The following is a 27,765-nucleotide window of genomic DNA, read 5'->3' as shown; positions in this document are numbered from 1 at the left end:
GGCGAATCAGAGATAATTGATTACCCTTCAAAGCTATTGAAATAGGGAAGCCACACGGACGTACACTGGGGACACCCTGGGGTATGGGCCCCCTGAAATTCTAAGTTTTCTCGAATTTCCCGGTCTTTTTTATTGAAATTAAAAAAAACTATCAGTAGCCCCCTTTCCAGAAAAGAATCTTCGCATGCGCCTAGAAAAGCCTGGCATATGAGTGACTCGTACGGATTAATCGTTGTTTAGCCGATATTGAAAGGTCACTTGGTACCTTTTTTTGTGACTTGGTCCGTCCAGTCTTGGATCAAACAGTTCGTGGTAACGAACTGTAGTAAAGAGCGACCCGGCTCAATAGTAACCGAAACTCTAAAAAATGAAATTTTGATACCAATAGTTACATCAACAGAATTGCATTTAAATGCTGATTAAAAATATATAAGTTTCATCAAGATCAGTTATACCTATCAAAAGTTAAGAGCCTGAGAAAATTTGCCTCATTTCAGAAAATAGGGGGAAACACCTCCTATGTAAGTCATACAATCTTAACGAAAATCACACCATCAGATTCAGCGTATCAGAGAACCTTATTGTAGAAGTTTCAAGCTCCTATCTACAAAAATGTGGAATTTCGCATTTTTTGCCGGAAGACAGATCACGGATGCGTGTTTATTTGTTTTTTTTTTCCAGGGGTGATCGTATCGATTGAGTGGTCCTAGAACGTCGCGAGAGGGCTCATTTTAAAGGAAATTAAAGTTCTAGTGCCCTTGTTAAGTGACCGAAAAAATTGGAGGGTACCTAGGCCCCCTCCACGCTCATATTTTCCCAAAAGTCACCAGATCAAAATTCTGAGATAGCGATTTTATTCACCATAGTTGAAAAACCTATTAGCTATGTCTTTAGGGACGACTTACTCCCCCGCAGTCCCCGTGGGACGGGCTGCGAGTTACAAACTTTGACCTGTGTTTACATATAGTAATGCTTACTGGGAAGTGTACAGACGGTTTCAGGGGGATTTTGTTTTGTTTAGGGGGAAGATTTGAGGGGGGGTTGCGTGGGAGGATAATTTCATGGAGAAACTGGTCGTGGGAGAAGAGAATTTCAATGAAGGGGCGCAGGGTTTTCTAGCATTATTTGTAAAAAAACAATGAAAAAATAAAAATAAAAGTTTTTGAGCAGTATTAAAACTTAAAACGAACAAAAATTATTACACATATGAGGGGTTTACCTCCGCGTTATACCTCACTCTTTATGCTAAAGTATTTTTAGTAATTTCAACTATTTATTCTACGGCCTTTGTGATTCAGAGGTCTTTCTTAAGGATTTGGGACAAAATTTAAGCTTTAGGGTAAAGAGCGAGGTATCGGCAAGGGTTGAACCCCCCTCATGCACGCAATAAAAACATACGAATATAGAAGTTTGTTACGTAAATTAATTCGTAAGTTACGTATATTTTTTACCAATGAAAACGTTTGTAAAAAATTATAAATTCTAGTTGCTTTTTTAAGTAATCAAAAAATTGGAGTGCAACTAGGCCTCCTCCCTCCCTCCTTTTTCTCAAAATCTTCTGATTAATTGCAATTAATTAAAATCCAAATTTCGTTTTAATTATTTATGTGCAGAGAGCCAAGATCAAAACATGCATTAATTCAAAAACGTCCAGAAATTAAATTTAAAAAACAAGTTTTTTTAAATGAAAGTAAGGAGCAACATTAAAACTTAAAACGAACAGAAATTACTTCGTATATGAAAGGGGCTTTTCATCCTCAACGGCTCTTTACGCTAAAGTTTCTTACTGTTTTAAAAATAGAGTTAAGAGAAAGAGTTAAATTTTAGCGTAAAGAGCAGGCCGTTGAGGAGGAAAAGCCCCTTTCATATACGGAGTAATTTCTGTTCGTTTTAAGTTTTAATGTTGCTCCTTACTTTCATTTAAAAAAATTTTCTTTAAGCAAACAATTCATTGCATTAGGTTTCAATAGGCGCTTTTGAACACAATTCAATAATTTGAACCGGCTATTGAACGCCAAAAAAAAAAAAAAAAAAAAAAAAATCAATTGCAATGAGCTTGTTAAAGCTTACAAATTAGATATCTTTCATGGCTACGTAGCTCCTGTTTCGCCGCATACATAGCTGCTTAATTATTTTATTTTTCTCAGCCATTTCAGATTTTACAGTTTTGTTATTGTTTACATCGAGGAATTGCAGCATACCGCTCAGGCGTCAGAGGAGTGCGTAAATCCACCAATGAGAATTTATTTCACTTTTTAATTGAATCGAGTACTCCAAGATGAGTAAAATGTTGGAATTTAGCGTGCATGAGGTTAGTGTTTTTTCAGAAAATGAAAGAGAAAGAATGATTATTTGGGTAGTTTGGTGTGCAGTTGCTGGGTTTGTAAGAGGTAAGTCTCCTTTAACTTTTTGTTCGCTTATTTTTGCCTTGGCCATACGGGGGGTGGTGCAAAATTCCTGAGCTCAAAAGGGTGGGACAATAAAATAGCCCACAATAGAGGCTAGGGTTTGTAACAGGAAGGTGCGCTTTGCCTTTTTTATGTGTGTACATTTTTCTTGTAACGGTTCTGACAAAAGGGGGATGCAAAATCCCTGAGCCTCAAAGGGGCCAAGATAACGCAAGAAGTCCCCAAGGATCTTTAAGGGCTAGGGGCTTTAAGACTATAGTGTGCTTTATATTTCTTATGTGAGTATTTTTTTTTTATTATAACGATCATAACTAGAGGGGAGATGCAAAATCCCTGAGCCTCAAGGGGGCTAGGATAACGTAAATAGCCACCGAGGATCTTTAAGGGCTAGGGTCTTTAAGAGACAAGTCTGCTTTAACTTTCTTATGGGTGTATTTTTTTAATTATAGCAATCACGACTAGACGAGGAATGCGAAATCCCAGAGGGCTAAGGGCAACTAGACCCTCTTCCAAGCCACATTTTTTCCTAAAATCATCCGATCAAAATTCTGAGATTGCCGTTTTGTTCAACATAGTGGAAAGGCCTAATAACTATGTTAACATGACCTTTCAAAGCCCCTGAGGAAAGGTTTTTAAGTTATAAAATTTGCCCATTGTTTACGTATAGTGTTTGTATAGTATTAGTATTTTGAAAAGTATGCATACCTATTTTGGGTGGGAAAGGCAGGACAAATTTTTTGCCGGGGGGACTTTGCGTGGGGAGAATTTTACATGGAGAGGGAATTATCTGGGGGGTGAACTTTCTGGATTTTAGGGTGAATTATCTGGGGGGAAAATTGTATACTGCGGAAATTTGCCAGAAGTCCTATACGAAATTTCTTTATATGTCTTGCTTTCTCTTTACTGAATCAATTTTACGCATGGAACTGTTAAGGGTAATTGTCTGGGGTAAATTTTCACCAGGATCGAATTGTCTAGAGGATATTTTCGTGGGAAGGGGATTTTTCCGTGGAGGTGGATCCAGATTTCCTGGCGTTATTTGAAAAATGATTAGAAATGGAATAAGAAGACAAGTTTTTCAACTGAAAGTAAGGAGCAATATTAAAACTTAAGACGAACAGAAATTATTGCGTTAACGAGGTGGATTGCCCCCTCTTCAACACCTCGTTCTTTAGGCTAAAGTTTAAATTTTTTCCAATTCTTTAAAAACGACTCCTGAAAAACAAGGGTTATTTAATTAGAACAATAAGTAACTTTTTAGCAAAATGTCGAAAAACTTTAGCGTAAATAGCGAGGTGTTATTTTGTTAAGGGGCCAATCCCCCTCGTATAAGTAATAATTTCTACTCGTTTTAGGTTTTAATATTCTTCTTTTTTTAATATTACTGAAAATCTGTTCAAGTCAAGAGAATTGGCTTTTATAAACAAGAAATCCGAAAAAAGCAAACTCGAACAAAGATGAACGATATTTTTCGGTTGTCTAAGTTAAGATAGGCCTTCAACAATGGATTGAACTGCTAAAATTGGGTTGAACTGGATACAACTGATAAGCTATAAAACAACGTTCCTCTTTTCTTCCCTTTGTAAAATTTTAGTGTTTACTGTTCGCTATTGTAAAATACAATGGAAGCATACAAAGTGGTTTTCAAATTAATTCACCGGGGGAGGGGGGTTAAGTGTTACAATGAACGGTTAGAAATGAGATGAGTAAGTATGCATGATTCTTTTAAGATAGTTTTCAGAATTTGTTTAGGGATTATTTCAATTTTTCTCCTTATCTCGACAATTACCTTTTTTGGCGAAGAAATAGTAATCGTGTCGACCCTATTATTAAACTAAATAAAAAATTAGAATAAAATAAATGAGATAATATAATTAACTGATTAAGATGCCTGTAGTGAAAAAAAAAGCTCTCGAAACACCCATCTCGGCTGGTAAACATAGCGAATCAGCCGAAGATAACAATAAGAGTTGTCACACATATCTTACTGGCTAAAAAATATGACCAAAATTCAATTAAGAATAATCGTCAAGTCGTCAAAATTTGTCAGTCACTCAATAAAATCTCTTAGTTCCCTCCCTCTTAAAATTTAGCTCCCTCGTAAGGAAGTCTGTAAGCATTGCCAGTCATTCAGTAAAATCTTTTAGCTACCTCCTTCTTAAAATTTAAGAAATTCCTCTTAAAATTGGAGCAAAACTTAATTAAAGTAATCATTAAGTCGTTAAACATTACTAGTCATTCAGAAAAACCTTTTAGCTTTCTCCCTCGTAAAATTCAGCTCCCTTTTAAAATTGCAGCAAACTTCAATTAAAAATAATCATCAAGGTATTGACAGTCATTCAGTAAAATCTTTTAGCTACCTCCTTCTTAAAATTTAAGAAATTCCTCTTAAAATTCCTCTTAAAATTGGAGCAAAACTTAATTAAAGTAATCATTAAGTCGTTAAACATTACTAGTCATTCAGAAAAACCTTTTAGCTCTCTCCCTCTTAGAATTCAGCTCCCTTTTAAAATTGCAGCAAACTTCAATTAAAAATAATCATCAAGGCATTGACAGTCATTTAGTAAAATCTTTTAGCTCACTCCCTTCTCTGTCTGGTTTTGGCTAATCTCGCCTCAGCTTCGAAGTGTACGCTAATAACAAAGTTTTTTTTCTGGTTTCACATTCTCATAATTTGAGCTTACAGTTTAGGTAATCCTACTCTTGAAAAAAATCGCACTCAAATAAAACCAAATGTTTACTAGTATCCAGCCTAAACACAAACTCGAAAAGTTATGGTTATCGAAATTATATATAAATAGTAGAATTTCCAAAAGTTTATTACTCTTATGCCCCCTAATACTTGCCAGCCCCTCCCCCCAAACAAAGAACATATTTCTTTGCTTCAGCATTAATCCGGCATTAATTGGTGATGAATATTTTTACCTTATTACAAGTGTCCCAACATTGGCTTTTTACAAGGGATTGCTCACTCTGCCACGGTGAATATCTCGAAGCAGGCACGTCTACACGAATTTTTTGGGGGCAAGAATAAAAAAACGAATTTGTAATTTGAACAAGAAAAGGCTAGAATTTGAAAAAAATGGAAGATATTAAGAAACCCAGGTATCTAAGCGCCTCCCCTTCGTAAGTTCTTGTCCAGGAGCACAACCTGTTTGGCAGCACGTGGCATACTTCCATCACCTTACCTTTTCAATGCATGAGTGTCAAACTTCATTTTATTTTGGGTTGTATGCATCTTTTCTTATTAGACAAACATTGATAGTATATATGTTTATTCATTTATTTATTCGTAAATTTTCCGCGGAAACGTCACTAGAATTGTTTTTTATAAATTTGAAAAGTGTGATTTTCCGGTGTGATAAAAATAATGTAGATAGGTCGTCACATTGGGAAAAATCGTTCAGAGCCCTAACTTTGGGATTTTTTTCGAAGGAATGACGTCACAAATATCGTTCAAGTATTTTAAAAAGCACAATATAATTTAACTTGATTGTTAATTGTATAAAAATAAATTGTCAATATAAATATCCAAAAAGTTTTTCTGAATAAAATAAAATGAAATTAAAATTTTTGTCTCTCTTTGAAAATATCCACAAGGTTTCTTCTGAATAAAAAAAAGAAACTAAAGTTGTTGTCTCTGATTCAAAGAGATTAAAAAACATGTTCTTCTTTTCACCAAGTGAAGCTCAGTCCCCCGGTACTTCGCATGTTTTAAGTTAATTGTGTTGTAATCCTACTCTTCGCAAAAAATATATCCCAAGAAAACAGATATGACTCAATAATTGCTAGTTGAATAAAAAATAAACTCAATGAGATTCAGATGTGGTTTAGGATGGAATTAAATAAAAAAAAAAACAATTTTTTTAACGAAAAGTAAGGAGCGACATTAAAACTCAAAACGAACAGAAATTACTTCGTATATGAAAGGGGCTGCTTCCTCATCAACGCCCCGCTCTTTACTTTAAGTTTGACTCTGTCTCTTAACTTTTCTTTTTAAAACAGTAAAAAACTTTAACGTAAAGAGTGGGGCGTTGATGAGGAAGCAGCCCCTTTCATGTACGAAGTAATTTCTGTTCGTTTTGAGTTTTAGTCTCGCTCCTTACTTTCCGTTAAAAAAACTTGTTTTTTTTTATTTAATTTCTGAACCTTTTTGAATCAATGCATGTTTTGATTTTGGCTCTCCGCATAGGAATAATTAAAACGAATTTTGCATGTTTATTTTTTTTGGCCAAATGGCTTTCTCATAGTTTTAATCTAATGATTTTGAGAAAAAAGGAGCGGGGGAGGAGGCCTAGTTGCCCTCCGTTTTTTTGTTACTTAAAAAGGCAACTAGAACTTTAAATTTTTTACGAATGTTTTTATTAGTAAAAGATATACGTAACTTACAAAATAGCTTACGTAAAGAACTTCTGTATTCTCATATTTTTATTACGTATATGAGGGGATTCACCCCGTCGTCAGTACCTCGCTCTTTACGCTAAAGCTTAAATTTTGTCCCAATTTCTTAAGAATGGCCCCTGAATCACAAAAGCCGTAGAATAAATAGTTGAAATTACTAAAAATACTTTAGCGTAAAGAGTGAGGTATTGGGAGGAGGTGAGCCCATCATATGCGTCATAATTTCTGTTCGTTTTAAGTTTTAATGCTTCTCCTTACTTTCAGTTGAAAAAAAACTTTTTCATATTTATTTTTTCATTGTTTTTTTAAATAATACTAGAAAATCCTGCGCTCCCTTCAAGAAATTTTTTTTTCGTACATGAAAAATTCCTCCAAGGAAAGTTCCCCCCAACATATCTCCCTCTTCTCACCAACCCCCCCCCCACCAACCTAAAAATCCCCCTGAAAACATTTGTACACTTCCAAATAACCATTATTATATGTAAGCACTGGTCAAAGTTTGTAACTAGTAGCCCCTCCCACGGGGACTGTGGAGGAGTAAGTCGTCCCCAAAGACATTGTTATAAGGATTTTTGACTACGCTGAATAATTTGGCTATCTCATAATTTTGATCCGGTGACCTTAGGAAAATAATTAGTGTGGGAGGGGGCCTAGGTGCCCTCCAATTTTTTTGGTCAATTAGAAAGGGCACTAGAACTCTTTATTTTCGTTGGAATGAGCCCTCTCGCAAGATTCTAGGACCAGTGGGTCGACACGATCACCCCTGGGGAAAAAAACAACAAACAAATAAACACGCACCCGTGATCTGCCTTCTGGCAAAAGACATAGAACCTAGACATAGGACATAGACATAGACATAGATATAGTTAGACATTAAAACGAATTTTGCATATTAATTCTTTTTGGCTAAATGGCTTTCTCATAGTTTTAATCGAAAGATTTTGAGAAAAAAGGAGAGAGGGAGGAGGCCTAGTTGCCCTCCAGTATTTCGGTTATTTAAAAAGGCAACTAGAACTTATAATTTTTTACGAACGTTTTCATTAGTAAAAAATAAACGCAACTTGCGAATTAACTTACGTAGCGAACTTCTATATTCGTATCTTTTTCTTGCGTATATGAGGGGGTTCACCCCTCGTCGATACCTCGCTCTTTACACTAAAGCTTAAATTTTGTCCCAACTCCTTAAGAATGACCTCTGAATCACAAAGACCGTAGACTAAATAGTTGAAATTATAAAATACTTTAGCGTAAAGAGTGAGGCATTACGAAGAGGTAAACCCCTAAAATACGTAATAACTTCTGTTCGTTTCAAGTTTTAATGCTGCTCCTTACTTTCAATAGAAAAAACTTTTCATATTTATTTTTTCATTGTTTTTTCAAATAATACTAGAAAATCCTGCGCCTCCTCCATAGAAATTATGTTCCCCCATGAGAAGCTCATCCGTGGAAATATCCTACCACACCCCCCTCCAACTCTCTCCCCTAAACCCAAAAAATCCCCCTGAAAACGTCTGTACACTTCCCAGGAACCATTACTGTATGTAAACACAAGTCGAAGTTTGTAAGTTGCAGCCGCTCCAACGGGGACTGTGGGGGAGTAAGTCGTCCTCAAAGACATAGTTATTTGGTTTTTCGACTATGAGGAATAAAATGACTATCTCAGAATTTTGATCCGGTGACTTTGGGGAAAAAATGAATGTGGGAGGGGGCCTGGGTGCCCTCCAATTTTTTGTGTCACTTAAAAAGGACTCTAGAACTTTTAATATCCGTTAAAATGAGCCCTCTCGAGACATTCTAGGACCATTGCGTCGATACGATCACCCTGGAAAAAAAAAAAAAAAAAAAAAAAAAATAAAAAAAAAAAAAAAAAAAAATAAACACGCATCCGTGATTTGTCTTCTGGCAAAAAATGCGAAATTCCACATTTTTGTAGATAGGAGCTGTAAACTTCTACAATAAGGTTCTCTGATTCGCTGAATGTGATGGTGTGATTTTCGTCAAGATTGTATGACCTTTAGGGGGATTGTATGACCTTTTGTGATGGTAACTATTGGCATCAAAATTCCATTTTTAGAGTTTCGGTTACTATTAAGTCGGGTCGCTCCTTACTACAGTTCGTTACCACAAACTGTTTGATATTTGTTTTCTTTCATTCCCTATGTTGCTAAAGTGATCGTTTAAAAATTTTAGTCTAGTTCGGTTTGCCATTTTCCTCCCCTAAAGACAGTTGTCATAATGTATAAATTTTAAAAACACCTTTTGGAATAAATAACTCCGTTTTCCATCTGTTTTCGTCTTTCTTGGTTGCCAGGAAAGATATGTAAATTTTATGTAATTGGAGCTGGTACAAGTCCGTAATTATTTTACCGTAAATCTGCCTAATAAAAACAAGAATTTTAACAAGATTTTCTCAGCGAGACTTATGATAAAAAATATAAGAATATTCTTTTTTTTCTTATGCAGTGAGGTATATGAAGCACATTAAGTATCCCTTCACCCCTTTGGACTGGTCTATCGAACAGCTATTATGTTAAATGGCTTAGTAAATCATCTTCTTTAGCATGCAATTTTCTTTGTATGAAATAAGCCTAATAAAACAATAATTTTATCAAGATGTGATCAGCGTGCCTTTTGATTAGAAAATACAAAAATATTATTTTTCTTCTTCTTATGCAGGGAGGTATATGAACCCCCAAAAAAGGCTCTTTCCCTTCTTCGGACTGATAAGAAAGAAGAGGCATTATTGTCGGCAGGAACTATCTTATGTTTAGTAAATTGTCTTCTTGGTTAGGATGAAAATGTTGTCAACAGAAACCGCCTAATAAAAATAAGATTTTTAAGTATCGCTTTTCATCATAAAATTTTAAAATATTTTGTTTCTTATGCATGGACTGCATAATAAAAATAACTAATAATAATAATAATACTAATAGTAATCAGACAATACAACTAATATAAAAATCAATTTAAATAATAATAAAAAATAAATTTAATAAATTTGTAAAGTACTAATAATTAATAAAATAAAGTAATAAAAGTACTAATAATAAATTTGAGTTTATATTACAACTAGTAATACAACTAATAATAATAACAGCTGTATTAACTACAATAAGGGCCCTTTCACATCTTTGTACTGGTCTGTTGAACAGCTTTTGTGGTTCGCATGAACTCTTCAAGGTCTAATAAATCCTCTTCCTCTTTAAGATGTAAATTATAACATTGTACTTGTCGGTTATTGGAAACACACCCAAGAAGTGAAGTTAAAAGGTGATAAGGTAAAGAATACAGCATTGCACTTTACAGTACCTACCGGCGGTGTTGATTTCCGTTTCTTGGCCCTATAGCCAGGAAGGGCAGTGGGGGTCTGGGGCCTACCATCCTGTGCCTTCGCACACCCTTCCTTTTAACCTTCCCCATATTTCTCTAGGTGCCCATTTAGAGGTTTCAAACCAAATAATTGGGTATACTAGGATTCGAACCTTCGCCCTCTCAGACAAAGGGTCCTAAATCCAGCGCACCAATCCACTCGGCAAGAACGGCTCTTAGAAGTGAAGTTATAGGTTAATACTAATGAAAAATAACAAAATATGATTATAAAATAATATTTTAGCAACAAAATCATAGAAACATCACCCCCACCCCAACCCCTAATGTGAAAATACATAGCCCCGATCAAAAAATTATAGTACATTCTGTCTAAATCCAATGCCTTATATCATCCGTCACTTATTTTTGTAGATATGAAATCGGTTTTGTGAGACAACCTAAGCTCAATTCTTGTATGGGTTTCCAATAGCCGACAAGTGCCAGTAACATCGAACAGTTCGTGGTAACGAACTGTAAGAAAGGAGCGACCTGGCTCAATAGTACTTGAAACACTAAACAATGGGATTTTGATACTAATAGATGTATCAGAAGAATTGGCTTATTACGCTGATTGAAAATATATAAGTTTCATTTAATTTAGTCTTACCCATCAAAAGCTACGAGCCTGAGAAACTTTGTCTAATTTTTGAAAAAAGGAGGACAGACCCCCTAGAAGTTCTATAATTTTAATGAAAATCACACCATCAGATTCAGTGTAGCAAAGAACCCTATTGTGGAGGTTCAAGCTGCTAACTTTAAAAATGTGAAATTTCGTATTTTTTGCTCGAAGAAAGATCACGGATGCGTATTTATTTATTTTTTTCCAGGGGGGGAGGGTGTCGAATCGACCCGGTGGGCTTAGCTCTTCGGGAAAGGGCTCACTCTAACTGAAACGAAAAGTGCCCATTTTTAAGTGACTAAGAAAATTGGAGGGCAACTAGGCCCCCTCATATGCCACTTTTTTCCCGAAATCATCCGATTAAAATTTTAAGATAGCTATGGTGTTCATCACAGTTGAAAGACCCAATAACTATGTCTTTGGAGATAACATGACCTCCCACAGCCCCTGGGGAAAGGTTTTGATGTTACAAAATTTGCCTATTGTTTAAGTAGAGCACTTGTTATTTGGAAATATCCATACCTTTTTCGGGCGGGGAGAAAGAGTTTAAGGGGGGAGGTTGAAATTTACTGGGGAAATTTTATGCTGGGGGAATTTGCCAGAATAAGCATACGAAATTTTTTTATATGTCTTGATTTCTCTTTACTGATTCAATTTTACGCGCGGAGATGTTAAGGGCAATTGTCTGGGGTAAGTTATCGCTAGGATAGAATTGTCTAGAGGATGTTTCGGTGGGGAGGGGGACTCTTCCTTGGATATCATGGCGTTATTTCAAAATAATCATCAATTAAATAAAAAAAGACAAGTTTTTAAGCTGAAAGTAAAGAGCAACATTAAAACTTAAAACGAACAGAAATTATTACGTATATGAGGGGGTTCGCCCCCCCTCAACACCCCGCTTTTTACGCTAAAATTAATTTTGTTCCAATCCTTTAAAAGTGAATCCTGAAATACAAGGGCCGTTTAATTAGACCAATAAGTAACTTTTTTTAAAGCGCCAAAAAACTTTAGCGTGAGGTCTCCATGGCTGGTGAGAGATGGTGTGTAAGAAGGAATGGGCTCAAAGGATCGTACTTCGGGAAGTTTATCACGCAGATATAATTTACCTGTATGAACAAATATGAAGTAATCATATTTTAGATTTTTCGAGCGATGAGGTCTCCATGGTTGGTCTAGCCAAAGAAAAATGTTTTTCGAAGGAAAGCATCTAAATCGAAATCGTGTGATTCCATTTGACAATTGGATCGTTTGATGATTCGAATTTGATCGAATTTGATTGGATTTGAACGAATTCGATGGAATTTGATCGAACGAGATTTATCATAACAGCTACATTGCTTTTTAATTATTATAATTATAAATTTTAATTATAAATTATTTTTAAACACAGTTTTTTTTCAGTTTTGGAGTAATTTATGATCGATTTCATTGTTTGACCAAAGAATCATTCAATCTAACATCAAGGGTTCTAGGGCCCTTTGTACGGACCAAAGCAGACTGAAGAGGCGCAGGGACCTTGGGCTACCCCTGTAGATCTAAATATCATCAGATAAATATTTTAAGAAAGATATTTTAGTCAAAACACTAAGAAAGTGCAAAAACTTCGGCACTGGGTAGTGAGCACGGCTCCAGGTTTAAATTTCCCATATCATACTATTAGCATATTCAAAAAAAGAGGTTATATGGATATATTTAGACAAATGGTGGGCGTATAGCACCTTTTAGAAATCCTACATACAAAGATTTTCAACCTATACGATTGTAGGGCCTAAAATTCTTTGGGCCTTCGTAAAGCGAATATTGAAAACATCGAATTCTAAAAGCATAACATGGTAAGTACTTATGGTGTTCGATGCTTTTGGAATTCGATGTTTTCAATATTGAAACGCGCTAAAAATACTTCTAAATTTCTCCGTTTGAAAAAATCCCTGACCTTCATTAAAGGCTAAAACTTGCTCCCCTAACATAAAACCCTTGAATGCCTTCTTTAAAAGCAAAGATTGTGCTCTCCTACCATTACATTAATAAATATTTCAAATTCAAAATATTTGAAATTTATGGAAAAAATTATATACAATATACAATACTACCATTCCCTGGCAGTGACTGGGATTGAAACTCGCATCTTGGAATTGGAAGGAGCGAACATATCCACTTGACCACTCCCAGGGTATTAGGATATTATTTTTAAAAGTTTCTTCATTCAAAGAGTCTTGCTTTGCTCATTAATTACTTCATTTTGTCCTGTAGGTTTTCATATAGCTGAGCATCTTCTAGAATTTAAGAGAAAGTTTAAAAACACTTTAGTGCAAAGAGTGAGGTACTAAGGAAGGGAAAACCCTTTACGTAATAATTCTATTCGTTTTAAGTTTTAATGTTGCTCCTTACTTTCAGTTGAAAAAACATGTATTATTATTTAATTTCTGATAGTTTTGTAATTGTTGCTGGGAAATCCAACTTCCCTGCTATGGAAAATTCTCCCACCAAAACTTTTCTACTGAAAGAACCTCCCACGTAAGCACTCTCAAAAGAAAATCTCCCATCCACTATTCCAATAACTTGTAAATAAACCATAATTTTGAATTAAACTTGAAAGTTTGAACTCAAACATGACTTCGCATCAGCCCAGTATTTAACTTTTGAACTGAAATCCCCATAAAAACTCGAATAAACGGATTTATCCTGTAAAAAACATACTAAGCTTAAAGTGCCAAGAACAGAAAAAAATTGCATTCTTATTTATTTAATTGTTTAAGTGAAAACTCGAACAACTGCTTATGTCTTAACATATTAAGAAAATCCGGGAACTCAATTTAAAGGAAAAAAAAAATCTCCATATGCAGATATGCAGTTTTAAAGGGGGTGCCCAGTTTGAAAATATGGAACGTGTGTGAATAACCGGCAGAAAATGAGCAAAAGACGTATTGTCACAGAGCTCTAGAAAGGGTAGCTTTCCAAATTGCTGTAGCAAAAGACAAACACTACCATTAGTTGGCAGTAAAAAGGGTTAAAAAGTGACTGAAAGAGTAAAATTATGGAAAAGTATACTGTTACATCTTGCTACTAAATAGAGGATGGAAACAAATGTATATATCATTGAATAGATAAAAATCTAAGTTGTGCATTAATATTTTTATTATGAAAATTATCCAAGGTTAAAGAATTTAAGTTATTATACTATATTAATTAAGTTATTTACTTATTTACAAGGTTATCTTTTTGAAAAGACCATTATTCTATTTTGTAAAATCTATACCTTTATTGTTTCAACTTCAATCATGTATTTTCTTATTCTTATTTTCTTCTTATTCCAAAAGCATAAATTTCAGTAATTAATTTCTGTCATGTATATACTGTAAATACTAAAGTCATTGTTTTGCTTCGGGCACCAAAAAGAAAACAAACTCCAAGACGCGAAATATTTAAATCTCATAAAAACCTCTTCTTGTAACACCACCCAGTTGCGTTAATCACCTTTTGATATATTATAAACAATTAAACTATCCTATACAACATAACCAGGACAAACACCTCTAAGTGTAAAAAAAATGCCAATTGTGTTAAGATATATTTCCCTTAAAACATTATTTGAAGGTTTCAGCAAATTATTTTAATTTTTACAGGTGAAAAGCGTTATCAAGTTTACCGAACTAGTTTCCGCTTATTTTCTTTTCACGGTTCTGCGTGGCATTTCTGTTAGAGCTTTGCGCATGGCTTATAACCTTCCTAATTTTGCAACAACCACAAGGAAAACCGTAGAAAGCCTCGTATTTTGGAATTAACAAACCAAATACCGAGCCAGGGGGTAAAAACAAATTTCATTGTGATGTCCTTGGTACTGCAAAGTAAGGTTCCAGCATTTTTTTTTAATTTCTACGGGTGAAATTTTATCAAACTGTTTTGCACTATTTTCCTTTCACGGTTCTAGGTGGTATCACTGGTAAAACTTTGCGCATGGCTTGTAACCTTCCTAATTTTGCAACAACCACAAGAAAAACCGTAGAAAGCTTCGTTTTTTTTTTAAATTAAATAAAAAAACAAGCTTTTTTAGATGAAAGTAAGGAGCAACATTAAAACTTAAAACAAACAGAAATTACTCCGTATGTGAAAACTTTTCCTCCTCAACGCCCCGATCTTTACGCTAAAGTTTGACTTAACTCTACTTTTTAAAACAGTAAGAAACTTTAGCGTAAAGAGCGGGGCGTTGAGGAGGAAAAGCCCCTTTCATATACGGAGTAATTTCTGTTTGTTTTAAATTTTAATGTTGCTCCTTACTTTCATTTAAAAAACTTGTTTTTTTTTATTTAATAAATAGAAAAGAGGGTAGCTATAGCAGAGGCGCCATTTAGGGGGGGGGGTCAGGGGTGGGCATTTGCCCACCCCAAATGCCCACCCCAGATTTTCCAGGGGGCCCAAGCTTCCACCACAAAGGGCCCTTTGCCGGCCATAATAATACATTATGTCCAACATAATCCATTGTGTCCATTTGATTTGAAATTACTGCACGCCTATCAAACAGTTCGTGGTAACGAACTGTAGTAAGGAGCGACCCGGCTCAATAGTAACCAAAAGTCTAAAAAATGGAATTTAGTCTTACCCATAGTCATACCCAGTTTAGTCTTACCCGTCAAAAGTTACGAGCCTGAGAAAATTTGCGTTATTTCAGAAAATAGGGGGAACACCCCTTAAAAGTCATAGAATCTTAACGAAAATCACACCATCAGATTCAGCGTATCAGAGAACCCTACTGCAGAAGTTTCAAGCTCCTATCTACAAAAATGTGGAATTTTATATTTTTTGCCAGAAGGTAGATCACGGATGCGTGTTTATTTGTTTTTTTTTGTTTTTTTGTTTTTTTTTGTTTTTTTTTCCAGGGGTGATCGTATCGACCCAGTTGTCCTAGAATGTTGAGAGAGGGCTCATTCTAACGGAAATGAAAAGTTCTAGTGCCCTTTTTAAGTGACCAAAAAAATCGGAGGGTACCTAGGCCCCCTCCCACGCTAATTATTTTCCCAAAGTCAGCGGATCAAAATTCTGAGATAGCCATTTTATTCAGCGTAGTCAAAAACCTTATAACTATGTCTTTGGGGACGACTTACTCCCTCACAGTCCCCGTGCGAGGGGTTACAAGTTCAAAACTTTGACCAGTGCTTACATATAGTAATGGTTATTGGGAAGTGTACGGGCGTTTTCGGGAGGATTTTTTGGTTGGAGGCAGGAGTTGAGAAGAGGGGGATATGCTGGGGGAACTTTCCATCGAGGAATTTGTGATGGGGGAAGAAAATGTCCATGAAGGGAGCGCAGGATTTACTAGCATTACTTAAAAAAAAAAACAATGAAAAAGTTTTTTTCAGCTGGAAGTAAACATCAGTATTAAAACTTAAAACGAACAGAAATTATTACCCATGTGAGGGGCTCACCTCCTCCTAATACCTCGCTCTTTACGCTAAAGTATTTTTTTTTTAATTTCAACTATTTATTCTGCGGCTTTTGTGATTCAGGGGTCATTCTTAATGAATCGGGACAAAATTTAAGCTTTAGAGTAAAGAACGAGGTACTGACGAGGGGGCGAACCCCCTCATATATGCAATAAAAACATAAGAATACAAAAGTTCTTTACGTAAGCTAATTTATAAGTTACGTATATTTTTTACTTATAAAAAGATTCGTAAAAAATTAAAAGTTCTAGTTACCTTTTTAATTAACTGAAAATCGGAGGGCAACTAGGCTTCCTCCCCCGCTCTTTTTTTCTCAAAATCATTCGATCAAAATTATGAGAAAGCCATTTAGCCAAAAAAAAAAATATACAAATTTCGTTTTAATTATTCCATTGCGGAGAGCCAAAATCAAAACATGCATTGATTCAAAAACGTTCAGAAATTAAATAAAAAAACAAAATTTTTTAAATGAAAGTAAGGAGCGACATTAAAACTTAAAACGAACAGAAATTACTCCGTATATGAAAGGGGCTTTTCCTTCTCAACGCCCCGCTCTTTACGCTAAAGTTTTTTTTACTGTTTTTAAATGTAGAGTTATGAGAAAGAGTCAAACTTTAGCTTAAAGAGCGGGGCCTTGAGAAGGAAAAGCCCCTTTCATATACGGAGTAATTTCTGTTCGTTTTAAGTTTTAATGTCGCTCCTTACTTTCATTTAAAAAATTTTGTTTTTTTATTTAATTCGTACATAAGACCTTCATAGAACCGTCATTACATTGCTTTCCGACATAGAACCGTCATTTACAGAGCTTTTAGTTCAGTAGTTACATTGTTTGTTAATTACTAAACAATGTTGCATCATAGGCACCGTAATAGCGCTGCCTAAGGAAAAAACGATGTGGGCACAATGTATTATTTATTTACTTGTTTTTTTCCTTTTTAGACCAGGGTACCTTGTATGGAAGTAGTTGTCGTAGAAGCTTCGATAGGGGCTCCTCGATTGCAAATTGAAAGGGTTAGTGGTCTTTTAATAGTCGTAATTGATTGCAGGGTAACCAGCCCCCACACCTTTCCTTAAACGTACCCAATCAAAATTCTGAGGTAAACATCTTGTTCAGCGTAGTAAGGTCTGGAAGTATGTCTTTCAGTGTGACAACCCTCTACAGCCCTAGGGCAAGTGTTGTAAGTTATGTCCTGGAGGCATATAAGATTTTTATAGAAAGAGCGGTCGTAAAAACCTCGGAGAGGGCTCATTGGATTAGTAATCAGAAATTCTAGTGCCCTTTTTAAGAGCCAAAGTGATCGAAGGGCAGCTACCCTACCCCACCCCTATAATTTCCCCAAATATATCCAATCCAACTTTTGATATACCCAACTTGTTCAGCGTAGTTGAAAGTTCCAGTATTTGTGTCTTAGAAGATTGACCCCCCCCCCTCAAAGTCCTCAGGGCAGGGGTTGCTATTTATGCCTCGGGGGTATATAAGGTTTTTATTGAAAGGGTCCTCACAAACCTCAGAGGTAGGTTCATTGGATTGGAAGTTGAAAGGTATAGTGACTTTTTTAATGTTTGAAAGTTATTGGAGGCAAATAACACCTCCCCCCCCTTACCCATCACTTTCCCAAACACATCCAATCAAAATTTTGAGATAGCCATTTTCTTTAGAATGTTTGAAAGGTCCAGTAATTATGACGTTGGGGATGATACTCTCCCCCCCACGGCCCTCAGGGCAAGAGTTATAAGTTATACTAGTTCCCTGTAGTTAACATTTAAGGTTTTCATGGAAAGGCTGGTCCTGTAAATTTCGAATGTAGCTAACTCAATAAGAAATCAGAAGTATAATAGAATCATATTATTGTTTTTTTGCTTTCTTCATTATTTTTGCGCTTTGCTTTTTCTTAAGAGAGTTTGATATAATTTTTTTTGGAAAATGAATCCTCACTGACGGGCCAAATTGGTATTTAAAGTCCACACAAAACAGGCAATAAAATTGAGTTGTTCGGTCGCCTTTTGTTTTTCCGGAAGAGAAAATTAAATCCAGAACGGCTTATAAAAATTTCATGGACTTTTTCGAAAGCTCATAAATCTGCGAATTTTTGTCAGTCCCAAAGATGAGCTTAATATATTTGCTTTGGTTTTAAATCTTCTTTTGATTTGCTTAGTTGAGAAGCATCATTTATAGGAATATTAGAGCTATAACTAAGTAGTAGTATTTTAGAGGCTTTGAACTAAAAATAATTATTTATCAGCCCAGGTAAGTGAGCAAACATTTCAGATCTAGTTTTCATGTATATTGTTGATATAATAATTTTCTACACAAAAAGGCCATTAGCCTTCTCATTATTTTGTTTATTTTTATTCGATATTTTTTGAGCAATTGATTACTTTGAAAATAAAAGGAATAAGAAGCATGCTAACGAAAGAGAAATCATGATTTGTCTTTAAATGATGAGGGGCATAACGCACATAATTAAAGAATAAAGAAGGACGAATATCCTCCAGAGCCGTTGATGGCACACATGGCGTCGAATCGACGTTTTAGTTGCCAAGTCTTCGATAAAAGGATAGATAGCAAGCCTGTCACCCAACCTTGCGGCTGCTAGAATTGAACTCAAGGCACTGTGTTGCCAAGCAGAGCATCAGTCCACTGTGCTACCACAGTATCGAAATTAAGCATGGTTGAGAAGTACAAAGTATTGTTAAATTAGGTAATTTAACAAGTAAGCAACAACTAGAAAAGAGGTTAGCAAATATGACAAGCTAAAATTAATTCATTCCCACAAAATTGAAGAAATATCTGATGGTAATGACTTTGACTTATTTTATTAACTACTAATTACAAAACTATACATACACACAACCGCCCGGGGAAGGCTCAAACAGCCTGATGTTGGACGGCTGCAATCCTCTGATTCTTAACCTATCTATTTAAAAAACAAAAAATGAAGAAAAACAAAAACACTTTCACTAAATTACCAATTACAAATCAATTACCAATGATGACTAGTAGAGAGCAAAAGATTTATGCAGCCGAAGATATATATGACATATATATATATATATATATATATATATATATATATATATATATATATATATATATATATATATATATATATATATATATATATATATATATATATATATATATATATATATATATATATATATATGAAGATATATTTTATGTTATAAGACAGAAACATAAAAGGCATCCAGAGTGATGTTGCTATGATGTACTCCATAGTTTCTACCTTTATAAGCAGCACTTCTAATCATGGGTCTTGCTGCATCTATTCTTGTAGTTTTCGTTCTTCTTATTGCGTTTATGCGTTCTTTTCTTATTTACGATATTTTAAATTTTGAATTTGCATAAGTATTTGCTATTGTAATATTGCAATTCTCTTATTTACAATTATCTTTTATGAGGTCCATTAGTTCTAATTTAAGCATGAATATAGTATCTATCGAAGCGCAAACCCCTTTTAAACTACTGTTTCGGTTTGAGTCATACATAAGCACTGGACAGGGGGAGATACAGAGAATTGTTTTCTGTCATAAAGATTTCGTTTTGGGAGCAATTCCCCCCTTTTCTAAAATTTTCTCGGGCTAATACTTGTTGGTGGGCAAATTCTAACCTAATCATCTTTGAATATTGAGAATATTTGGAATCGGAATATAATGAAGGCACTTTTGATATATATATGTTTTATCAAGGCCCTTTTTAAGTTTTGTTTACAAGCAGCTCGGATTGGTTTTTCTCACAGTTAGTTACCAGAAAGCGGAAACTTTTTGATTCTTTTTTGTGAACACACTTCCGGATATTCTGGATTTATGCTCATTTGCCTCTTGGCATAATGAGCCAAGAAGGGATATGAGCCTTATGCCATAATGAGCTACTATAGATCAAATTAAATGAACCCTTTTTGAAGTATTGTTATGTGAGAGATAAGCTTTAGTGTAGTTAAAATTGAAAACAAGAAGTATTTTTCAAACAAAAGTAAAGAGTTACATTTAAATTCAAAGCGAACAACAATTGCTACCTTCTTCCACTCTTTACACTACATTATTTTGATATAATCCCTTCTGTTTTTCAATTTTCTTCCCTGATCAAGAGGTAGTACGAAATTGTTTAAATAATAATCAAATCATCTAATTGTCCAACATTATTTTGTCCTGCCTTGCAACACTGTATATGGCGAGTCAAGCGTGTGGCGATCATCCCCAGCCCAGTTGCTATTTTTTGGTAATTTGAACTTATATTTATACCGACCCGTCAAAAAAAAATGAATACAGGATTCCCACCTCTCTCACCATCAACTGGTTTATGCATGTTTTATTGCGAGGATGTGGCTTCACATTTCATAGTGGCCAATTTTTGTTAGAATTCTCATCTTTCTTTGTTCCCAAATTTGACGTTGCTTTTATAATGTCTAGATGTAATATATAATATATAACATACTAGCTGTTGGGGTGGCGCTTCGCGCCCCCCTAACAGCTATATATTATATATTATATACATAATATATTATATACATATTATGTATAAGTATATTCATACTTATCGTCTTTCATAGTTCCCAACTTTGAGGTTGCTTTTATAATATCTACATGTTATATAAAATATATAACATATATACAGTATATAATATACATATAATGTATAAGTATATTCATACTTATCGTCTTTCATAGTTCCCAACTTTGAGGTTGCTTTTATAATATCTACATGTTATATAAAATATATAACATATATACAGTATATCTATATATATAAAAATAAGTTGTCTGTGTGTGTGTGTGTGTGTATCGAGTGACGTCATGTTTGTGTGTCGACTGACGTCATTATAAGGATTGAGCTGTATGCGTCATGAAGTTGTTTGTCGACTGGCGTCATGTTTGTCAACTGATGAAATTACATACCGGGACACCGGGACACAAATGACGACCGGGACACAGGGAATATAAATGACGACCGGGAACCTCAAAGAGAAATTACAGACTGGGGCACCCGGACACAAATCACGACTGGGACACAGGGAATATAAATGACGACCGGGACACAGGGACACAACTACAACGGGGACGCCTGGGGCACAGGCGGGATATATAAATGACGACCGGGACACAGGGATTGTTCGAATAGAAATTACAGACCGGGACACCGGGACACAAATGACGACCAGGACACCGGGACACAGGGAATATAAATGACGACCGGGACACTCAAGGAGAAATTACAAACTGGGACACCGGGACGCAAATGACGACTGGGACACAGGGACACATCATTAGAATAATGAGGTATAGATCTGAATACGGATTGTTTTTCCCATGGACAACTATATGTTGCATGCTCAAGAGTCAGTAAACCTGACAATCTATTTATATGCAACATATATACAGGTGGGACACAGGGACACAACTACAATGGCGCGTAACTAATATGGCGCGTAACGACTTACGCGCGCGGGGGGGTGGCTTGGGGGGCGCGAAGCTCCCCACCAACTAGGTGTTGGGGTGGCGCAAAGCGCCACCCCAACAGCTAGTAATATACATATAATGTATACGTATATTCATACTTATTGTCTTTCATAGTTCCCAAATTTGAGGTTGCTTTTGTAATGTCTACATGTAATATATAACATATATATAATATATAATATGCATATAATGTATAAGTATATTCATACTTATCGTCTTTCTTAGTTCCCACCTTTGAGGTTGAATGAGAGGAAAAATTCATTTTATATGTATTTTTTTGCCGTTTCCTACTGTAATTTTCAACATTAAAACTAATTAAAAGTACAAAGTGTTGAGATTGCTTCCTGTTTCCTGCTAGGAAAACATGACAATTTAGCACTGAAAGTAAACAGTTGGTCCACATTAATGAGGGGCAACCATCTCATTTGCGAGAAAAACAGGATCCACTTATATGATTAAAAAATAAAAATCAGGAATATGTTGGTAACTATGAATGTTTGGTTGATCTTCAAAAATGCAGAAGTATATTCATGCACTCGATAAAAATACGTTGCTTTCAGTAAAATGCTAAAAAAGTTTCAAATGTTTCGAAGAAGATCTAATTGGGTACTAGCCTCCTCCCGGTGAGGATAATTTTCCTTTTTTTCATGTTTTATCACCACTCTTCACTTGTATTCGAAAAAACTTGTAAGTTCATTCAGTCTAACGCAAAATGTCTTATGAGGAAGCTGTAAGAGTCTAAAAATTGTATTTTTCGCAGCTGCTACGGATGACTCGACTCTTTTGGTGCATGCCGTACAACTTAATGTCTATTGTAGAACTTTCATTGAAGAGCTTTTCAGGTTCTTGTAAGAGAATAAATTAAAGAAAAACATATTTTTTTTTACTGAAAGTAATGAGCAACATTAAAACTTAAACGAACAGAAATTACTAGATATATGAGGGGGTTCACCACCTCGTCAATACCTCGCTCTTTACGCAAAGTTTGAATTTTATTCTAATTCTTAGAGATTGAACCCTGAATCACAAAGGCCGTTTAATTAGAATAAATAGGTCTTTTGAAAGTACTAAAAAAAAATTAGCGTAAAGAGCGAGGTATTGACGAGGGGTCGAATTCCCTCATAGACTTAATAATTTCCGTTCGTTTTAAGTTTTAACGTTGATCCTTACTTTCAGTCGAAAAAACTTGTTTTTTTATTTGATTTGTGATCGTTTTCAAATAATGCTGGGAAATCTGGCGCTCCCTTCATGGAAAATTCCTTGAAAAATTTCCCCATGAAAAATTCTTTCATAGAAAGATCTTCCCGCATAGCAATCCCCCCCCCCCCCGACCCTCCATCAGAAAAAAACATGGCAACGTCTGTAACAACGTCAGTATAAACGTCTTTTCAATAACCAATACTATATGTAAACAATGGGCAAAGTTTATAACTTGCAGCCCTTCCCCCGGGGAATGTGGGGGATTATGTCATCCTAAGAGACATAGTTACTAGATTTTTCGACTATATTGAATTAAAAAATCAATCTCAAATTTTGATCCGGTGACTCTGGGAAAAGATAAGTGTGGGAGGGGCCTAGTTGTCCTTCAATTTTTGTGTCATACAAAAAGGGCACTTTAACTTTTAATTTCAGTTCGAATGAGGTCTCTCACGATATTCTAGGATCCCCTGGATCGATAAGATCACCCCTAGGAAAAATAAAACCCAAAGAAACACTCATCCGTGATCTTTCATCTGGCAAAAATACAAATTCTACATTTTTCCATGTAGGAGGTTAACCTCTACAGTAGGGTTCTGTGATACGCAGAATCTGATGATGTGATTTTCATTAAGATTATATGACTTTTAGGGGGTGTTTCCCCCTTTTTTAAAAATAGGACAAATTTTCAAAGACTCATAACTTTAGATGAGTAATACTTAACTTGATGAAACTTATATATTTGAAATCAGCATAAAAATCCAATTCTTTTGATGTATCTATTGGTATAAAAATGTTGATATTCTGTCCTTGCAAAAGTTCACAAAATTCCTATTAGCCGTTTTTCATTTAGTTTTCTCCTCCAAAAAAAAAAAACAAAAAATAACAAGGGTGATGACACAACTCGATTATACGGTCTGGTGTTTTTTAGACTTAGGAATGCTAATTTAGTCCGTCAGTGCCTATGATAATTCATTTAGTGATTGAATCGTATCTTTTTTTATTGCAAAAGTTTCGGTTAACGGATTACAATATAAAATGCTTCAGAAAAGACAATTTTTTAACTACTTACAACACTTTAGAAACTCGTCAGCCCCAATAGGTGGACGATATTTCTTTTTTTGATAATCCATTTGATTTTCTAAGTAGTGATTTGAGATTTTTTTTTTTTAAGATAATTCCGTATAACAATAATTAATTTTTCTATCAATTGATGCATAAATTTTTGGAACAAAGGTGGTTTCGAGCATTTTAAAAAAATACCAAAATAATTGCTTAAAATAAACAAATCTGTAAAATAAATTAGGTTGAAACGGTCATAAGCTATGTTTGGTTTGGCAACAAGTAGAACTATTGTGTAGTGATGCAACATTGTTTAGTAATTAACAAACAATGTAACTATTGTACTAATAGCTCTGAAAATTGAAGGTTTCTTGTCGGAATGAATCATGAATAAACTGAATTTTTGCCAGTTTTTAGTTGCCATTTAAAAATAGTTATCCAAAATTAAATCAGAGAGCTACATCTAGAGCACCTACATGCGTAGATATTTCTTCAGGATGGGGGGGGGGACGAGTCCATTATAAAAATTGATTACTATTTCATGGTCTGAATAAGACGTGCTCGGAAATATGGCAAAACTTCGAAGGAGTGACCATGACCCTAGTGACCCACTTGCTTTTGTGCCCAATCTGAAGGACATGACGAACAGGGTTGTATCCAGGATTTTGTTCAGGGTTTTACACAAGGATTTTGTTGTTTTTTTTTGGGGGGGTGAGCAAAAAACTGTAGGGATAAAAAGAATAGCCCACTAAGTTCTAACCCACTAAGCCCCTTTGGATACGACCCTGATGGCGAGATTTTTAAAACTAGGGGGGGTAAATGAACCATAACTGTAACAGTGGAAAGATGAGCCATAAGAGAGTATGATTAGTTCAAGAAAAAAAGTATTGTCTCTTCCGTCATATTTGTAATAAGCTGGCATATATGCAAGAATTCAAGTTCAAATAGAAGAAGAGGGAGAAGATTTTGAAAACAAACAGAGGGTGGTTTTTAAAATTAAAAAAAAATAATCAGGATATATCGAGGGAGCGGATCTAGTCTTGCCCTACGCATTTGCTGAAGCCAATATCAAGTCTGTCAGCCCGTTTTAATTAGCTTAACTGAATTATGAAAATTATAGCCAGCTTCATTCTTGCCTTTAATTTCTCTAACGGTCACATAGTTTCGTTTTTCAGACCGACAAACCTTGCTATCGATAGCTCGTTTTCCACCGAATTCAATTCCCTGAAAATAGTGAATTGGAAAATATATAGCATTATGGAGTTGATCATATTATTTTGAGGAAGGCGGGCCAGCATAATCCAACATATGTGCTGAAATTTAGGTCAGGCTGATTTGGTTAGCTTAATCCGTATTATTGAACAAAGACAATAAAGGCTCATTGTTTTGTTTTTTCGATCAGAGACATATAGGCTTTCCTTTGCTCGTAGGGCAACTTTTTTTTACCAACATTGCATCTGCCAAAAGTAAAAGGTTGAGAAATTATTATATAATATGGACTTAACCATAATATTCTAGGGAAATGTACCTCAAAGTATGTAGGCTACTGGAAATAAAGTCATGTCAGCTTGCGCTACTAAACTAAGAAACCATAGTTTTATTCTGTTTTTTTAGTTTTCGTTGCTTATGAAAGTTTTGTTTTTCCACACCAAGGCTTTTCCTTGTTGTCGAAGGTCCATAATGTCACTGTTTTATCGAAATGTGGCTATTCACTTGAAAATCTTCTGTCTATGCCCAATTGCCAAAATTTATAGAAGCCAGGTTTGAAAAGTTTATACTTTTTGTATTCATAATCGTTTGGACAATCATTTATTACAAGTAATTTGCAAGAATTACCAAAAAACTGAATATCAAACTTTTTTTGTTTTAAATTAAGAGGAAGATTTATTAAAAGTATATGCGAATGTAAACGGATTTAAAAAAATATTTTCCGTCTATCCTCTAATATTTTTTTACAACGATTTTGTTGAATGTTGTTTCATGGCTTGATCATTTTATGCCTTGGAAGATGTCACCACGATCGTAAGTTGTAAGTTGTAAAAACAGGCTTTAAATTAACTTGCTTATCACTTGTCTACGGATTCTTTTGGGAACCCGTTTGACTGACTGTATTTCAACAGCAAGCTGTATGACAAAGTTGGTTCTTTTCCTTCGCTTTCCAGGACTATAATTAGAGAAGGGTTGAGATGATAGGACACTTTGTGTGGATGAAGGATTACAGATTTTCCAAGTATTGTTGTTTTCGACCATCCACCTAGGGCCAAACGAAAAACAGGTCCTCCCCGAGTGGGGTGGGAATAGATCATAGGAAAGGATTTAAAGGAAACTGGTGCTTCTTGGGAAGGTTTAAGGAGGGAATCTTTGAATAGATGGGGATGGAGGAGGAGAGTGTGCAGCTGGTTCAGCCTCAGGAGGTTGTGTGATGCAGTAAGTTGTGAATGATTTCTGTGGATGAAGGACGACAGATTTTCCACATATTATTGTTTTTAACAGTCCAGCTAGGGCCAAACAAAAATCAGGTCTTCCCCGAGTGGTGGGAGAGAGATCGTAAGAAAAGATTTAAGGGAAATTGGTACTTCTTGGGAGGTGTAAAGAGGGAATCTTGGAATAGATGGGGATAGAGGAGAGTGCGCATCTATTTCGTCCTCAGGAGGTTTTGTGCTGCAGAAAGTTGTTGTTAGTAGTAGTAGTATCACTTGTGGCGCAAAACTTTGTCATTTATTTAATGTAGCACACAAAGTTTTGTTTTATTCTGGTCATTAATGATTCGGATTTGACCATTGCAATCCATTTTTAGTCTCTTCGATAACATGGCTCTTATTGGGGGGGGGGGGGCTAAGTTAAAAAACGTGGTAGTCTTATTGAAGAATATTGAAAAAAATCCTTCCATGGCTTAGGAAAACATCTATCTTTTTTAAACCAAAAAAAAAAAATCTTTATCCACCCTATATATTTTCGTGGATTCACACCACTAGTCGCGAATAATCCATAATAATTCCAATTTCATAGAAACGAAAGATAATTCCAATTTTTAAACCCGATAAATTTCATGTTAGTCCTTTTTTCTTCTTTTTTTTGCAACACTGAAATTTTTATTATAATGGCTAGTCTTCGGGGATAAGAAATATTTTGAATAAAGTTTTAAAAGAGCATAAAAGGTTTTGAATAAAATCTCTCCTTTGGTATCAGGGCGGTTCCCCTTGAGATCAATCGCCAAGGCAACAGTTTGCTAATTCTGGTAAACAGTGAATTTTAAGGTATGTAGAATCTTGATACAGCTTGCTAATCCCAATACCCTAGGCAAATGGTTAAAATAATGTAAATGGAATACAAATGTTAACTATTTAATTTTAATTAATTTACTTTAAAATCCCTCTACAAAAAAGTATATAGAGCACAAAGGGGAAAAATGAGCATTTACACTTGCAAGATAACTGCAGCAGCATGTAAGCGTAGCCCAATACGACACGAAAAAAATTTAATGAAAACTCAATTATAAATCGAACAATAAACCATGGGTAGCCTGCAATTTGTTTTTTTTATGTTTTTCATAAAGTTTTGAAACTGCTTATTTAAGTCTGTACTTCTGCTTTTTTCGGATGCTGACCAATGGTCTATGTAACGCAGACCACGAGATTCACTGCATAGGCAATGAATCTCCTGATTCGCTGCCTTTGCCCGGGAGTACAATGCGTGGTTGGAGCCAAATGATTCGACACTTCCGATGTTTTACCCCAAGATTTCTGCAGGTACCCACTTGGAGCTGGGTCGACTCTGGCAGAACTTACAGAGT

At 35.2% G+C, this 27,765-nt stretch overlaps 1 protein-coding gene across 1 annotated transcript in view; it reads left to right on the top strand.

The window, feature by feature from the left end:
- The first annotated feature begins 2,239 nt into the window (after window positions 1-2,239).
- The window catches only part of LOC136028737 (uncharacterized), an 83,151-nt gene continuing 57,625 nt past the window's right edge, over window positions 2,240-27,765 (top strand). The window contains exon 1 of the mRNA XM_065706608.1: window positions 2,240-2,390. Within this exon, the coding sequence (XP_065562680.1) occupies window positions 2,279-2,390 (112 nt within the window). The 5' untranslated portion in view covers window positions 2,240-2,278. The remainder of the gene's footprint in view (window positions 2,391-27,765) is intronic.

The sequence above is a fragment of the Artemia franciscana genome, chromosome 7 (genome assembly GCF_032884065.1).
Source record: "Artemia franciscana chromosome 7, ASM3288406v1, whole genome shotgun sequence".
Lineage (NCBI taxonomy): Eukaryota > Metazoa > Arthropoda > Branchiopoda > Anostraca > Artemiidae > Artemia > Artemia franciscana.
This window is presented reverse-complemented; position numbering and strand designations above follow the sequence as displayed.